Source organism: Spinacia oleracea, chromosome 4, assembly GCF_020520425.1.
Source record: "Spinacia oleracea cultivar Varoflay chromosome 4, BTI_SOV_V1, whole genome shotgun sequence".
Lineage (NCBI taxonomy): Eukaryota > Viridiplantae > Streptophyta > Magnoliopsida > Caryophyllales > Amaranthaceae > Spinacia > Spinacia oleracea.
In genome coordinates this window covers 176682348-176697825 of record NC_079490.1, presented here as the reverse complement: position 1 = coordinate 176697825, position 15478 = coordinate 176682348, and the positions used below count along the sequence as shown (strand labels likewise).

The 15478-nt window shown below is 36.7% G+C and overlaps 3 protein-coding genes across 6 annotated transcripts; all 3 read left to right on the top strand.

Annotated features, from left to right (window-relative positions):
• Window positions 1-387: 387 nt before the first annotated feature.
• Window positions 388-5309, top strand: LOC110789315 (heterodimeric geranylgeranyl pyrophosphate synthase small subunit, chloroplastic). The gene is made up of 2 exons (XM_021993968.2): window positions 388-1031; window positions 4425-5309. The coding sequence occupies exons 1-2, from the start codon at window positions 657-659 to the stop codon at window positions 5073-5075; spliced, it is 1026 nt and encodes a 341-aa protein (XP_021849660.1). The 5' UTR covers window positions 388-656; the 3' UTR covers window positions 5076-5309.
• Window positions 5310-5503: 194 nt separating this feature from the next.
• On the top strand, window positions 5504-7920 carry LOC110789316 (alpha-amylase). The gene is made up of 4 exons (XM_021993969.2): window positions 5504-6021; window positions 6336-6468; window positions 6626-7434; window positions 7525-7920. The coding sequence occupies exons 1-4, from the start codon at window positions 5836-5838 to the stop codon at window positions 7777-7779; spliced, it is 1383 nt and encodes a 460-aa protein (XP_021849661.2). The 5' UTR covers window positions 5504-5835; the 3' UTR covers window positions 7780-7920.
• Window positions 7921-9454: 1534 nt separating this feature from the next.
• LOC110789317 (F-box/LRR-repeat protein 10) lies at window positions 9455-14547 on the top strand. Of its 4 annotated transcripts, XM_021993970.2 has the most exons (4): window positions 9455-9820; window positions 10347-10552; window positions 10786-10879; window positions 12889-14547. In XM_021993970.2, the coding sequence occupies exons 1-4, from the start codon at window positions 9629-9631 to the stop codon at window positions 14335-14337; spliced, it is 1941 nt and encodes a 646-aa protein (XP_021849662.2). In that variant the 5' UTR covers window positions 9455-9628; the 3' UTR covers window positions 14338-14547. The 4 variants fall into 4 exon arrangements, with proteins under 4 accessions (XP_021849662.2, XP_021849664.2, XP_056699007.1 ...); XM_021993972.2 differs by lacking the exons at window positions 9455-9820; window positions 10786-10879 and having other exon boundaries at window positions 10412-10552; XM_056843029.1 differs by lacking the exons at window positions 9455-9820; window positions 10347-10552 and having other exon boundaries at window positions 10877-10898.
• Window positions 14548-15478: the final 931 nt, after the last annotated feature.

The following is a 15478-nucleotide window of genomic DNA, read 5'->3' as shown; positions in this document are numbered from 1 at the left end:
AGGTACCTTTTTAGTTTATGTATTACTTCTATAGTTTAGATATGTTACTTTTTTTTTATAATTTTAGATGAGGTACTTTTTTAGTTTAGGTATGTTACTTCTATAGTTTAGACATGTTACTTTTTTAATACAGAATAGTTTTAGGGGAGGTACATTTTTAGTTTAGGTATGTTACTTCTATAGTTTAGACATGTTACTTTTTTTTATATAATTTTAGAGGAGGTACTTTTTTGTTTAGGTATGTTACTTATATAGTTTATATCTGTTACTTTTTTTTAATAGTTTTAGGCCCGACTTTCCCCAATTCCCACCATCGGTACGCCATTGGTTTCGCGCTCGTCACACCATCAAGTTGATGGTGTCTCTCACAGGAGACGCGCTGTTAGATTTATGTTTTCTTGTCAAAAAGGCTGGATAAAGGCAAAAACACCAGCTATCCCCCAGCGATGTATCCTCCTTCTCATCGTTATTGCTCTTGTAATCTTATCGTTTGAACGCCTTCCTTTTTATTACAAAATTCCCACCTTTTCCCATTTCTAACTCTTCTCAAGTCTCACTGATTATTCCCTCAAAAAAAAAAAAAAAATCTCACTGATTTACAAATTGCAATACTTCCGTATATTAAAAAAATATATTTCATTCATCTATCCCACAAAATGGCCTTGTTTTCCTTAACGTCGTCGTTCCGCACCCTCAACCTCCCTAACCTCCGCCACTCACCTCCACCCCACCGCCTCCTTAGTGTACAAATCAAGTGCTCCGTGCCATCATCACCCGCCATGCCAACCATCTCATCATCCACCTCTCAATTCGACCTCCGCACTTACTGGACGACCCTGATTGAAGAGATCAATCAGAAGCTTGATGAATCTATCCCGATTTCTTACCCTGAAAAAATCTACGAGGCTATGCGATACACCGCCCTTGATAAAGCCGCTAAACGGGCCCCACCCGTCATGTGCATCACCGCTTGTGAGCTTTTCGGCGGTCACCGCACTGCCGCCTTCCCTACTGCCTGTGCCCTGGAAATGGTAACCCTTATTTCTTTGTAATTTTGATTGATTTATTTATTTATAATGGTCCATTTTTGTTGGAATTGTTGAGTTGTAACTAGTAGTACAACAATATATGCCCAATTGAGTTTTTATTTTTTTTGTGGTTAAAGTTTCCATTCATGTTTGATTACATGATTGTTGTAGTGTCTCCAAACTGTTGGACTAATTTCATGGTTTTTGTGGGTTTAGTGTTAGTCAGAGATGATAGACTGATTGTCCCTTATACTATTTTGTTATAAAAGTTGTCACCTTTCTTAAAATAATACTGATTTATGCTTGGATTTCTCAATATGCCACAATACTGATAAAGTTTATAGCGGGTCAGGGTCGGTGCGGGTCAAAAGAGGGTTGGGTATTGAAAGGGTCATTTTTAGCGGGTCGATAATGGGCGGGTCAAAAGCGGGTCGCAGGTCAATAGCGGGTCATTAGTGGGCGGGTCAATAAACGAGCAATGAAAAATGAAAAACAAAATAGCCATGTGCAAGTACAAGTAAATACGAAGATATACACGTAATTTTTTGTATCATTACTATTTTAATTTTCAAAATAATTGTAGTATAAGTTTGACCCTATAAAGACCCTGTCCAATAAAGGCCCTGTCCAATAAGAGCCCTGCCCAATAAAAGCCCTATTAACTTGACCCTAACCCTATATCCATTGGACTACCCTGTCCAATAACCAGGTCTATGATAAACTATGGTAAAGTTTTTGTTAGTTGACTATGCGACGAGGGGATTTAATGCATTGAGAGAGTGATTCATATTAATGTCTCACAATCTTTAAGGTTTTGGTCCAGTTTTCTATTTGAATTTGGGTGTTACTGGAAGTGTGAAATGAGGTTTCTGTTCTTTTCCGGTCTATGGAGAGTACTGAAGGGCAATGTTTTAGACGAAATGTGGTCCGAGGTACCACCGGCACCCATTAACACTCTACTAGCCAAGTTAGTGGTTTTGTAGTAGGTGTATGGTTTGAAATATTGGCTAAGGTTGTTTCAGTTTTCATTGGAGGATGTTTTGTGGGAGTCTAAAGACTCTAGACTGATACGGAATACTACATAGCAATTTTATTTTCTATCTTTTCGGCATTTCTGAGAGGCGTAGGTCAGTTGTTGCATCACATGTTGATAACCTAAGGCTATGTATTACTCCTATCTTCCAGAAATATGATTATTTCCTTCTTTGTAAGTTCTAACTAAGATTTTAAGGAGCTGGAGGCTCACTTCTGATGTCAGCCATTGGATTGAAGGGGCTGGGCTTAGTAGGAATACCCTAGTATTAACAGAGAGGATTTCGGAGCATTAACAATTGTGATATAGGTCCTTTGAGTAGTTTGTATGTCTGGATAATCAGAAGAATTTATCCATATCAAGTCTACTTTTGATGTCAGTTACTTTTTATACCTTGTTGATAATATGTGTTGTCTACTTCAATGGAGTAGGATCAGTAAAAAATGGTGGTATATATATGTGTAATGGGAAGTATAACTACGAGCTCAAATTTAGGCTGGAGTTGGGAAAATGGCTAGAACTGTGACTTAGAGTTTGGACTTCTGAATTGAAAGTATTGTCCTCCTACTCATACAAAAGACTTTCTTATCATCTGAGTTTAGACAGTGGCCACAAATTATCCATAGGAGTATAGGACATTTATGTTCATGGAAGAATGTGGATATGCAGAGAAGTAAAGGTTCTTTGTTACTTTCGTGGCGTCTTGTTCTATACTGCAGTTGAGCAATTTTGGCTCTATTTTACGCCAGTCCTTTAAACCTAGTGATACCCTGTGGTAGAGTGCACTGAGCGCCCAGGCCAAAGAACAGGCACAAGGTAGATCTAGATAGAAATCGTCAAGGATAGATACCCAATGGTCTTAATCAAACTCCAACTGAAGGTTGATGGGAGCTTGAGCTTCTATATTGAGCTTCCTCACACCACTTAGTCTGATTCTGGCTACATGAAATTTAATATTTGTTTCGATGAGTTAGTCACGACTCACGAGCGAAAACTGAAACAATTACTTCATACGTAATTTATATGAGTCACGATTACTAGTAATACTAATATTACTACTAGTAGACTTAGAAATTTTATGGATTTTCTGTTTCTGTCTTCAGTATATCTACTTTACATCTTATTTAGTGTTTTTAAATGTGGGTCTGGCAGTCTCGTTGTCGACCTCTAGTCATCTTAACTTCCACAGACTCCGCTCTTACTGTAAGTATTGCTAGAATTACATAAATATAGAATCAGGCTGTTTGGTGGAAACCTTCATATAGTATGCTTTTTGTTCTGTAGAGGCCTGCCGATTTCTGCATAAAGGAAAATGAAAACCTGTTTTGAAATGGAAATTAACTAGGAGGATAAGAGCACCAAGAGCCACCAACAATTCAAGGGAACTAGGGGGCCCAAAAGTTTATCCTTCCTCTACCTGGGAAGGGCTTGCATCGAGGAGTGTTTCCCAAATTTGGGCATGCTCTGTTTCAGGGCAGGTCCTCGAATGAGAAGCATTAAGCATATTGTAGGGTACTAGTAAAAAGTAGATATTTGAAATAAAAAGAATTTGGATAAGAGAGAGAAATATGGCGGGGTAACCAACAGAATAGGAGATATAAATGTTGGGCAAGCCTAACATTGTCAAATCAATAAATGAGTTGAGTGTTGGAAATAAAGTTAGTGGAAATGAGGTGGATGAAAGTTCTTTTTGTTTCAACAGATAACATTTTCAATAACGGTAAAACAATTTTCAAGGGAAAACACAATTTAAAAATTGATTTCCTTTGTGTTTCTTTACAAGAATCTTTTTTTAAAAAGAAATGCAAGTGGAAAGGAAAGGATGGATGGGAGGAGAGAAAGAAGGATGGAAGGGGTTAAGAGAGAAAACTGTAGGATTCCTTTCTTACAAAAGGAAAATGTTTACCAACCCTTAACAAAACAAACAACGGTAAATGTTTTCCGTCAAAATGACGAAGCCGAAAGAGAAAATGAGGTGGAGGAAAGGAGAGAGGAAACTATGGGCAAGCGTAGCAATGCTGATGTCTAAATGTTTACTTGTTTTATTGCTGTATGCTTGTATGTAATGGTTCCCACTATTGGGTGATAGTTTGATACTGATACCCATGTTTTCGTAAAGATTGATCATATTTATTCAATCTATTTAAAATTGATAACTAACAATTACCCCGCATAGGTTTAAAAAATTAATAATTTATAACATCGTAAATGCTGATCATTTACTTCAAGTCTACGATTTTCTTGTACATTTCTACTTGAAGTAGACATACCACAGTTTGTGATTACTTTAGTTTTTTAATCTATTTCCTCTATTTTTGTAGTCTGTTTTGCTGAGTAAATACTATTTGGTAATATGCAAATAGGTTCATGCTGCTTCTCTAATCCATGATGACCTTCCATGCATGGACAATGACCAAGTAAGACGAGGCCATGCAGCTAACCACGTTGTCTATGGGGAAGACATGGCCATTCTTGCAGGAGATGCACTTTTCCCTCTTGGGTTCAGCCACATTGTTTCACATACCCCACGTGAAATAGTCCCCGAGACACGAGTTCTGAAGGTCATTGCCGAGATAGCCCGGACTGTGGGATCAACAGGTATGGTTGCAGGCGAATTTTTGGATCTTGAAGGTGGGCAAAATGCTGTGGACTTCATCCAAGAAAAAAAGTTCGGGGAGCTAGCAGAGTGCTCAGCTGTGTGTGGAGGAATCTTGGCCGGTGCCAATGAAGAAGAAATACAACGGCTCAGAAGATACGGTAAAGCAGTGGGTATTCTGTATCAAGTGGTGGATGATATTTTAAAAGAGAAAGCAAAGAGTGACGGAGAGATAAAAAGAAGAGGGAAAAGCTATGTGAGCGTTTATGGATTGGACAAGGCTAAAGAAGTAGCTGAGGATTTGCGAGCTCAAGCGAGGAAAGAGCTGGACACTTTTGAAAGTTATGGCGAAAAGGTTATCCCACTTTACAGCTTTGTTGATTATGCTGCGGACAGAGGATTTAGTGTTGGCGGGTGAGATATGTTTTGCTTCTGCTCAACCTTAATTAAGTAGAGTTATTGATGCTGCAATTGCCTTTCATTTTTCATCTATTTTGTAAATTAGGAGGTATGATTTGTAAGTAGAGATCGTAAATGGAAGTGGAACAACATTTACTGCACAACCGAATGTTTATAGTGTTAGATGATCCTGATCAAGAATTGGGGATATGTTTAATTGGATATTCTGCAAAATGGAAGTACCTTTTGCTCACTGTCTATATGAAAGAAAATACTTTACCTCGCCGCAATTTCATCAGCAGATGATAGCATGTCTTGACTGATTTCAAGACTACAGGTTTTAAAATGAACTTCAACAAAAATCATTTCTATGTCATCCGGCAGAATCTCTCGTATTGAGAGAATAATGGTGTAGACGGGATTCGATCTCAGGTAAGACTTTACCAACTAATCTAATACTCCAAACTTGCCAATATGAACATAATCCATATAACTAATTCTCGTTGGTCGCATGCATTCTTTATCGTTTCACAAAAATGGACAATAGGATGGAAATAGACTAGTTTGTTGCATAGTATATAACTGAAGTGTGAACAATTTGTTTTCCCACATTATCTGTACATTCTTAATTTGTTTCAACAATCAAATAGGATAGGAACCATCCAATTATCTGTTCTTTTTTCCAATATTATTGCAAGCAAAAACGTCAAGAAATGCGGCTTATGTCAACAAATTCTACGTTCACTTGATCATAGAGCTATTTGTATCGTTTGTTTCCCATGCATATTTTTCTTTATATACTTCACTTCTTATGGTTGTCTTCTATACCTTATCTTCTACTGATTTATTGTCGAGCTTTCAAAATCCTAGTGAAGATGAAGATCTTAAATCTTGTCACTCTTTGCTGCCTCTATCTTTCGATCTCTCTTCTCTTTAATTTTGTAGCTCCTACCTTATTGTTTCAGGCAAGTACATCTTTTTATATATTTACGCTGCATATGCACAATTATCTTTGGTTTTGTGGATAAAATCTCGTAGTTCACTCATAACACACACGAACACAGCACATTCTTGAACAAGAATGAAAATTTTAGAGTATAACATTTCTTGAACGAATTTGCATGACACGTTTATAAGTAATACATTGCTTCAGGGTTATAGATTGGGGGTTGGTTTGGCCTAGATTAGGTGATTTTAAGTAAATTTATGCGACAGGATTGTTTCTTTGTGGTTGAACTTGAAATGGCTGACTTTTGTTATTGATTGATAATATGATCAGGGCTTTAATTGGGAATCATGCAATAAGCAAGGTGGACTGTATAACTCACTGAAAAACTCTATTGATGATTTAGCTAGAGCCGGGGTAACCCATGTCTGGCTTCCGCCTCCATCTCACTCTGTTTCACCTCAAGGTATAGAACAATTGTTTTGTTTATGTTTATGCAGTGGTTATATGAACGCATTTTAAGTTCCTTCCACTCGTTTTTATTAATGTACTTTCCTAGAATAAAATACTTATTGATATTGTCAATGTTTTTAGTGTAAAGTTACGTTCTTACTGATTTTTAGGATATTTTCCTGGAAGATTATACGACCTCGATGCATCAAGGTATGGGAATGAGGCTGATTTAAAGAGCTTGATCAGCGCCTTCCACCAAAGAGGAATCAAATGTATTGCTGACATAGTCATAAATCATAGATGTGCTGATAAAAAAGATGGAAGAGGAATATACTGCATTTTTGAAGGTGGAACACCTGATGATCGCCTGGATTGGGGTCCTTGGGCTATTTGTAGAGATGACACTCAATTTTCAGATGGGAGTGGTAATCTAGACACAGGGGCTGGTTATGGTGCAGCCCCTGATATTGATCATCTTAATCCAAGAGTACAAAAGGAGTTGATAGATTGGATGAACTGGCTTAAGACTGAGGTCGGTTTTGATGGGTGGAGGTTTGATTTTGTAAAGGGATATGCTCCTAGCATTACCAAAATTTACATGGAGAAGACTAAGCCAGATTTTGCTGTAGGGGAACTTTGGGATTCAATAAACTATGATCCTGATGGTAAGCCAGACTACAACCAAGACGGACCCAGAAATGAACTTGCAGGATGGGTACAGAATGCAGGTGGTGGTGTTGTTTCTGCATTTGATTTTACTACCAAAGGTGTTCTTCAAGCTGCTGTGCACGGGGAATGGTGGAGAATGAAGGACTCAAACGGCAAACCTAGTGGATTAATAGAAATTATGCCGAAGAATGCAGTTACTTTCATTGATAATCATGACACTGGATCCACCCAAAACTTATGGCCTTTCCCTGCTGATAAAGTCATGCAAGGTTATGCTTATATTTTGACACACCCTGGAATTCCATCCATAGTAAGTACTCGGACATAATAAATATGATGCTCATAAATTTATCCTGATTAAACCTTCTCTGATGAGATTTCCTGACATTTTGCTATGCAGTTTTATGATCATTTCATTGAATGGGGACTCAAGGAAGAAATCAGTAAATTGACTTCAATCAGGTTAAGGAACGCGATAACTGAAACAAGTAATGTGATTATAATGGCCTCGGATGCAGATGTATATGTAGCAATGATTGATGGGAAGGTTATAGTTAAGATTGGACCAAGGTTTGATGTTGGTAATCTTATTCCCTCAAACTTCAAGGTTGCTACTGCTGGAAAAGACTATTGTGTTTGGGAGAAGCAAGACTAATTGGCTAATATCGGATGCATAAGTACTATATATGCATGCATGCATGACCAAATAAATTCAAGAAATGTGTAGCATTGTTGACTTGTTAGAGAATTGTATGGAAGATTGCTTTTACATTGTAGATGAGTTCATGATTTTTAATCTCATTGTAGAATTGGAGGAAAGATAATTGTGTGAGGATGTTCACCTATGGAAAGGGCAACCAATTATAAAAGTAAGGTGGATAACATTTGAACCTTGTACAATCAACTCATCAAGGACCTCTAACTTTTAAGATAAAAAATCACTTAATTTATATTAGACATGTGCTTTTGTAATGTATATTTAATTTTTAAGCATATCACGGGGGAGGCCATGTCCTCCGCCAATCCCCCCTAATTCCGCCCCTACGTATAGAAAATTTATGGGAAAGGTAAAACAATTATATCTTGCAAATTAAGTTGGAACGTGAATATTAAGTTATTGTTTCATCACTCACTTAAGGATGTTATACTTGTTCTCCGTCTGTCGTTTAAAGGAGATATATTTGGGTACCAATGACCCAATGAGTCACAACTTTTAGTATGATAATGAGTTACAACAATTCGCAAAGATATATGAAAATTAAATTCAAATTTGTAATGTACAAAAAAAATTCAGTCCCACTGCTGGACTAAGACTTTGTTGATGATATATATTGATGTCATAACTCACTCTATGAAGTGTGGAAGATTTGTTAACGACTTTAAGTACAAGGATCTGCAAGATTAGTTGGTAGGATAAACGATAATCAACCGACAAAAACTAATTAAGTTTATGGTAGTTGCTTCAGAAAATGCACGTGGACTGTTTCTAGAATCAATGACACAAAATTTGCTTGCACTTAATCTAACACCCCCAATTTACTACTGTAACAAAATGAAGTTATTAATATTCAACGGAAATTCAAACAAATAACGCGGTTGATGGCCTCATTTGTGACTTACCACCCAAACTTGGTTGAGTAGTCAATACAATAAAGAAATGTTGTCTACGGAGAATTAATTTTACGGCCCATAAAACAAGAAATATACAAGACACGAATATGTGATCTCAATTTGTTCGAAATTAAACATTAATATTTAATACCATCGGTTTAACGGGATGCTTTTATATAAAAAAAGTAAAAATTGGCTAGTCCCTAATATAGACCGATTGAGAGTTTAGAAGAGAACATAATATGGAATAGTATACAAATCATTACAAGAGTTAAACCAATAGAGCATAGAAGCATTATTAAAAGCATAATTATTAATTAGGCATAAAATCCGCCACCTAATTTACCTTCTGAAAGCATTATTGAAAAAAGACCAACTTGAATTTCAAACGATCATTTTCCACATCGACAACAAAGTTGAAGATCTTCAAAGGGATATTCCATTCCCGATTAATAGCGTTGAATTATTGATGAAAGATTGTCGCCTTCTATTATAACTAGTATTTTATGCACGCGATGCGTGCGAGATTATACAGGGGTGGATTTAGAAAGAACTATTCTTTAATACATTTCCGTAGCACCAAAACATATTATTTTCTAACCGTACTTATATAAACACCTGCATATTATTATAAATGCATTTTCAAACAATACTATAAGCACACATCGTATGCATATAAATCTAGTCTCTGGTAACGAAACCCAAAACCCAAAACATATGTCCAAATCCAACCACGTCAATAGAAAAAAATGAAACACAGTACATTACTTTTCTTTTTTCCTCCCCTGCAAGTTGCAAATTAACAATTCACGTTTAATTGAATCTTGATTCTTGTACACAAACTGCAATCAAATCTTCAAATTCCATCATTTTCTAGATCCCAAAATAGAGAGATGGAGAGTAAGGAAAAAGGAGAAGGAGAAGAAGGAGAAATAATGGGGTTGGATGAACTGCCATCAGCTTTGCTTGCAACGATAATAGCAAAGTTAGACATGGCGTCAATCTGTTCCGTCGCTTCAACTTGCCGCACCTTCAATTCCTGCGCTTCTCACATCCTCACTTTCCTCCCTATTGTTCACCTCATTGTAATCTATCTCTTTTATCTCTTAAAGCTTTTTTATGGTATTATTTTCTATCAATTTGTTGAATTTGATTCAATTATGTGCAATAGTTGTGATCTTTGCTTGAAATAGCTGTATAAATGGTTTAATTTGATGAAATTTGCTTTTATTTGAGCTCTCTTTTTACTGAAAGTAGTCTAATTTGATATAATAATGATGAATTGAAATTGAGAACCTTGCGAGAGATTTGTGACATTCTTTATTTTTCTGAGTATGGGAATCCATAAAAGGGCGGTGATGTAGACGGGATTCAATCCGAGGATCTTGAGTAACACCCCGAGACTTTAACCAACTAAGTTACTTGATACGGAGTATCATTCTTTGTAAGCATAAAAAGGAACCTACTTTGATGGTGATTAGTGATTTCATTTTGTTGGTGAGAAACATCATTTAAGAATGTAGGCACTAGACAAGATAGTGAATCAAACTGTTGAATTTTTGTTCATCAGGTTAGTGGGTATTTCATGTTAACAGAATAGTTGGGTTTCAGGATGTTGCACCATCAATGGATTTGTTGGCTCCCTTACTTCCACCAAACCCGTATCTCACAAGCCTGAAAGTTGATTGTTGTCGGCTTGATGACTCTGCGATTTCTCACCTCATTCGTCCTTCTTTGCACGAGCTTTTTCTTCACAATTGTGGTGATTTTAGTGGTAAATTGCTCTCTGAGATTGGTTCTCAATGTCGTGATATCAGGTATGATCTTTCTTCTGTTCGTTCTTTATTATATAACTGTATGTATTATTGTAACTGGAATTAGCAATTGCTGCTTATATAATGATAGCTCAGATAGTTTTATGTTGCTTCTAGGTGTAAGGGGAAATTGCCTGTGATTTCTGTAGTGTTGTGAAATGTGGTAGTATGTTCTCCGTTTAGCTGCTGTGGTAGGTGATGTAGTCATCTCTTCTTTCTTGACTTTTCCCCTTCAGGTCTCTCTACCTAGGGTGTGTGGGCGACAAAAGAGGTCGTGCAATTCATATTTCTGATCTGGAGGAGTTACTCAGAGGTTGCAGTGAACTGGAAGTAAGATTCAACAGCTAAAGTAAATTTCTAATGACCTTAAAAGATTGCTTACAGGGGGATCATTCATATTATAGCAGGCAATGGTTATCAAAACTTAAGAGCGTTGAATGCGTCATGTCATGAATCACATTATTCCCAATGACAGTTATAAATGACAATTAGATCAGAGCTTATCTCATTTCGGGTAGTCTTGATTGCTTAAGGTTTACAGAATAATACAGAGTTAAAAGATGAGACATGACTAGGGGAAACCCTTACTCCGTTCAGTTATTAGTATAATTCACAAACTTCCGACCGTGAAGACTGAAGAGTGAAGACCACACTTGCCTTTTACCTGATTAATCATATTCTTGTAACTTTTTTCATTACTATTTGTCTTTCATACTGGCATTACTTTTATTTGAATTTTGTGATATTTTGTTTTTGTAAATTAACAAACACTAAAATATTTTCAAACTTAAGCTACCTTCACTCAACCTATTTTTTGTCTTTACATTTTTACTCTCCTTAATATCCTTGCAAATTCTGGATTTTGTCTTGTGATAGGGACTGAGGGAGTATTTTATGAATGACTAATTGTGGAAGGGCATGGGGTTGGCTGGGGTATTATTATGGTGAAGGCCCGAATGGTATGTACCAGGACCATGATATTGTATGGATAGAGCTAAGTGCTTAATGGTTAAATACATTTGTAGTCTAGTCAGTGGTGAAAATGTAGAGTGACTAGTCAATTGTCTGTGTCATTTTGCCTAGTTGGTGTTTGAGTTAACATCTGGACCTTAGGAAGCTCACAATTTGTCTACTCCCTCCGTCTCGAAATACTCGCACTTTTTTTACTGTACACGTTTGCCAATGCACAACTTTGACCACCAATATCTTTAACTACATATTATAAAATTTTATAAAATATTAATGTTTTGAAAAATACTCCGTATATATTTAGATGAAGCCAACAATATATTATATACTAACATTTGTTTTCATATACTAGTTATAAAATAGGGTCAAAGTAAATTATGAGAATAGTGCAAAAAGTCAAAACAGTACGAGTATTCCGGGGCGGAGGGAGTATAAGCTTAGATTGGGCAATCTGAGAGCAGGAGGTGCATTCTGTATAGTTTCAGGTCCGACGACCAAATTTTCTGAAGCTGTATCCTTCTTGAAACTTTAATTATTTGTTTCTCTTGGAGGGCAATATTTTGATTGTCCCTTATAATATTTTTTTTCTGTAATATATATATATATATATATATATATATATATATATATATATATATATATATATTTACCTCTTATTTTCCTTTCATTACTTTCACTTTCCCCCTTTTCCTTGTTTATTCTTTTAACTTCCCATTCCTTTCTTGTTTGATTGGTCACATTGACGATCTCCTATGACTATTCATGTTAGCCGACCCCAAATCATTTTGGAGTAAGGCTTTGTTGTTGTTGTTGTTGTTGTTGTTGTTGTTGTTCTCAGGGCAATACAGTTTTTGTAGGAGTTATAATGTAGTTTAAGTTCCTGGCGCTGTCAGTTTCAAGATGATTATCTTTGTTTTCCCCCTCAAAGTTTGGCCTGTTCTAGCTGCTCCTTTCTTTCTATTGTGAAAAGTGTCCAGGGAGAATTTAAGTTTGACTCGTATAATTGTTCTTAAAGAAAAGGTTCTATACTAGTTCCTAACCTGGAAAATCTGTCAATTATATATGAACAAAAAACTAATCCACAGATAATGATCGTTGGCTTATTCACCTATAAGCAATAATGAAGGCTCTTATGCTTGAATTCCGGTTTTCAGAGACGAAATGGCCTCGACCTATATTAGGTTGTTTTCATACTTCGTGAGATATAAAGCTTTTGGAGATAATTTGTCTGAAAATGGGAAGAAGAGGAGTAGAATTTCTAGTGGACTGAATTATACATGCCAATTATCTACGTTGAGCTGTGCCTAAGTATTTAGAATGGACCATCGACTTTGTTTTTCCTGTCTGATTTGTTTTCTCTTTCTTTGTAGACACTCAATCTGATGTTTGATGTCTCAACATTTCTTCGGCATAATTTTGCCCGGGCATGGACATTGGCTTCTGATAAATTAACTTCTCTAGAAATCGGTTATATCTCATCAGTGATGGTGACAGAATTGCTCAGCCCAACTCCTGGGCCTAGTCAGTTCCTGCAACAAGAGCAGCCACCTATACTACCAAATCTGCAGAAGTTGTGCCTTTCTGTAGATTATATCACTGATACTATGATCAATACAATATCCCAGAATCTCACATCATTGACTCATTTGGATCTTCGAGATGCACCTATCATTGAACCAAGGGTGACTTTTGACCTCACCAACAACGGTCTACAGAAGATCAACCAAAATGGAAAGTTGAAACATCTTTCACTGGTACGTAGCCAAGAGTTCCTCATAACTTATTTTCGCCGGGTCAATGATCTAGGTATTCTCTTAATGGCTGATCTATGTGCAAGTATGGAAAGTATATCTCTTGGTGGGTTTTGCCGTGTTACAGATACAGGTTTCAGAGCCATTATCCATTCATGCACTAACCTTTACAAGATTAAAATATCACACGGGACCCAACTCACTGATCTGGTTTTTCTCGACATCTCAGCGACTCCCCTTTCATTAACACATGTTGGTCTAAGATGGTGTAATCTGTTGACCAATCTAGCAATTACACACTTGGCATCAAATCTGGATCTTACTGTGCTTGACCTGAGAGATTGCAGAAGCCTAGGGGATGACACCCTGATAGCAATCAGCAGTCTTCCTAAATTGAAGTCATTACTTGTCGATGGATCTGATATAAGTGATACTGGAATCTCACATCTGAGGGAAAGGGCAGCTAGTTCACTAGTGTCTCTCTCTGTTAGAGGCTGCAAGAGACTTACAGATAAATGTATCACAGCCTTATTCAGCAGCACTTCAAAACCCGTATTGCAAGAATTGGACTTGTCAAATCTCCCTAATCTTAGTGACAATGGAGTTCTACTGTTGGCGAAAAGCCGAGTTCCAATTTGTGAACTCCGTATGAGACAATGTCCTCTGATTGGTGACACTTCTGTAATGGCATTGGCCTCAATGCAAGTTGATGATGAAAGATGGCACGGGAACTGCCTGCGTTTGCTGGATCTCTATAATTGTGGTCGCATAACTGCACTCTCATTCCGTTGGCTGAAGAAGCCATACTTTCCGAGGCTAAAATGGTTGGGGGTTACTGGAAGTGTGAATAGGGATATGATGGATGCATTAGCTAGGAGTAGGCCTTATCTACATGTTGCTGGTCGTGGTGAGGAGCTAGGAACGGGACAATGGGACCATGCAGATGGATTTTACATCCATGACTATGAAGAAATGGATGAACTTGAAAGATACATCTTGGAGGGTGATGATGTAGTAAGCGATGAAGAAATGGCAGAAGCTGAAGATAATGAAGAATTTGAGGATTGAACTGCCCAGAAATATTCCTTGTAAGCCTATGTCTTTGTTGTAATTTTGATATTTTTCTTGTATTTTTTTGTTAATTTTTGTTGCACGGGTTGCAGCAAGTTGTGTCCAATTTGTACCATGATGATTCCTGTAATCCTATGTGAGCTGACAAATAAAAAAAAATGTAGCTGAATATCTGAAATACTTGGAACAGTTATATTTTCTTTTTAAGCTTCAGTTTAAATGAAGGATGTCTCTGCAACAAACTACGGCCTAGGGCTGTAGAATGTCAAAGTTGCTTTCATAGAAGTGCAATTTTATTAAGGTGGTTTGATTTTTATTATCCCTAATCCATCCAAACATGCCTTAAGGTTGAACGTGTTATCCCTACCTAACCAACATATATAGTATTATCAAGCAACTATCACATGACAAAAGCGCAATACTGACACTGTTACGCACACCAGATAATTAATTTGCCATAACTTAACTTATGCTGATACACTGAGAGTTTATGGGCCCTTATCTCATAGTTGGTTGACGATGGGATAACAAGAACACGTAATGAAAATTACACGGGAATCCAACGTTGAGTGTTGACATAGCAGACTACAAGTTGTAATTGACTATCTGGAGAAGAGTATTATGGTATAGAATGTTAAACACTTGGTCATCTTCTTAGGTCATATAAATAATAAATTGCTACTCCGTATTGGATAACCCATCAAGTCATTTTCTGGGGATGTACTCATGTACAAATTAAGTATATTTTTATGTTTTTTTTAATATGAACAGGAAAAATTAAGACTTGGTGGTATAATGCATGTACATTACAAAAAATAATTAAATATTTACATGTGTTTTATTCTCATATGTTGCTGCATGTGGATTATATGCCAGTTTCATTTTTAGATGAAAGCGTTTCTTTAGGATAAACTTGATCGTCATCAATGATTCAGACTTTTCAAAACTAAAGCTCACATTTTACGGAATTCATATTGTACTCCGTCAATAAGCCAAGTAGGAAACATTTACAACCCATCTAGAGACTAGAGTTCTAGAGTTCTAGACATCTACCAGAGATGTATGATTATGTTGTCTAATTTTGCACTAGTTAAACCAAGTGATCGATGCGGGATGGAAATTATTTTTTCCCCTTTTA

Bases quoted from the DNA above. Each gene is read 5' to 3' on its own strand.
- LOC110789315 (XM_021993968.2), top strand. From the start codon at position 657: ATGGCCTTGTTTTCCTTAACGTCGTCGTTCCGCACCCTCAACCTCCCT. The intron at 1,032-4,424 runs GTAACCCTTATT...ATATGCAAATAG, and splicing joins CTGCCTGTGCCCTGGAAATG to GTTCATGCTGCTTCTCTAAT.
- LOC110789316 (XM_021993969.2), top strand. From the start codon at position 5,836: ATGCATATTTTTCTTTATATACTTCACTTCTTATGGTTGTCTTCTATA. The intron at 6,022-6,335 runs GCAAGTACATCT...TAATATGATCAG, and splicing joins CTCCTACCTTATTGTTTCAG to GGCTTTAATTGGGAATCATG. The intron at 7,435-7,524 runs GTAAGTACTCGG...TTTGCTATGCAG, and splicing joins ACCCTGGAATTCCATCCATA to TTTTATGATCATTTCATTGA.
- LOC110789317 (XM_021993970.2), top strand. From the start codon at position 9,629: ATGGAGAGTAAGGAAAAAGGAGAAGGAGAAGAAGGAGAAATAATGGGG. The intron at 9,821-10,346 runs GTAATCTATCTC...GTTGGGTTTCAG, and splicing joins TCCCTATTGTTCACCTCATT to GATGTTGCACCATCAATGGA. The intron at 10,553-10,785 runs GTATGATCTTTC...TTTCCCCTTCAG, and splicing joins TCTCAATGTCGTGATATCAG to GTCTCTCTACCTAGGGTGTG.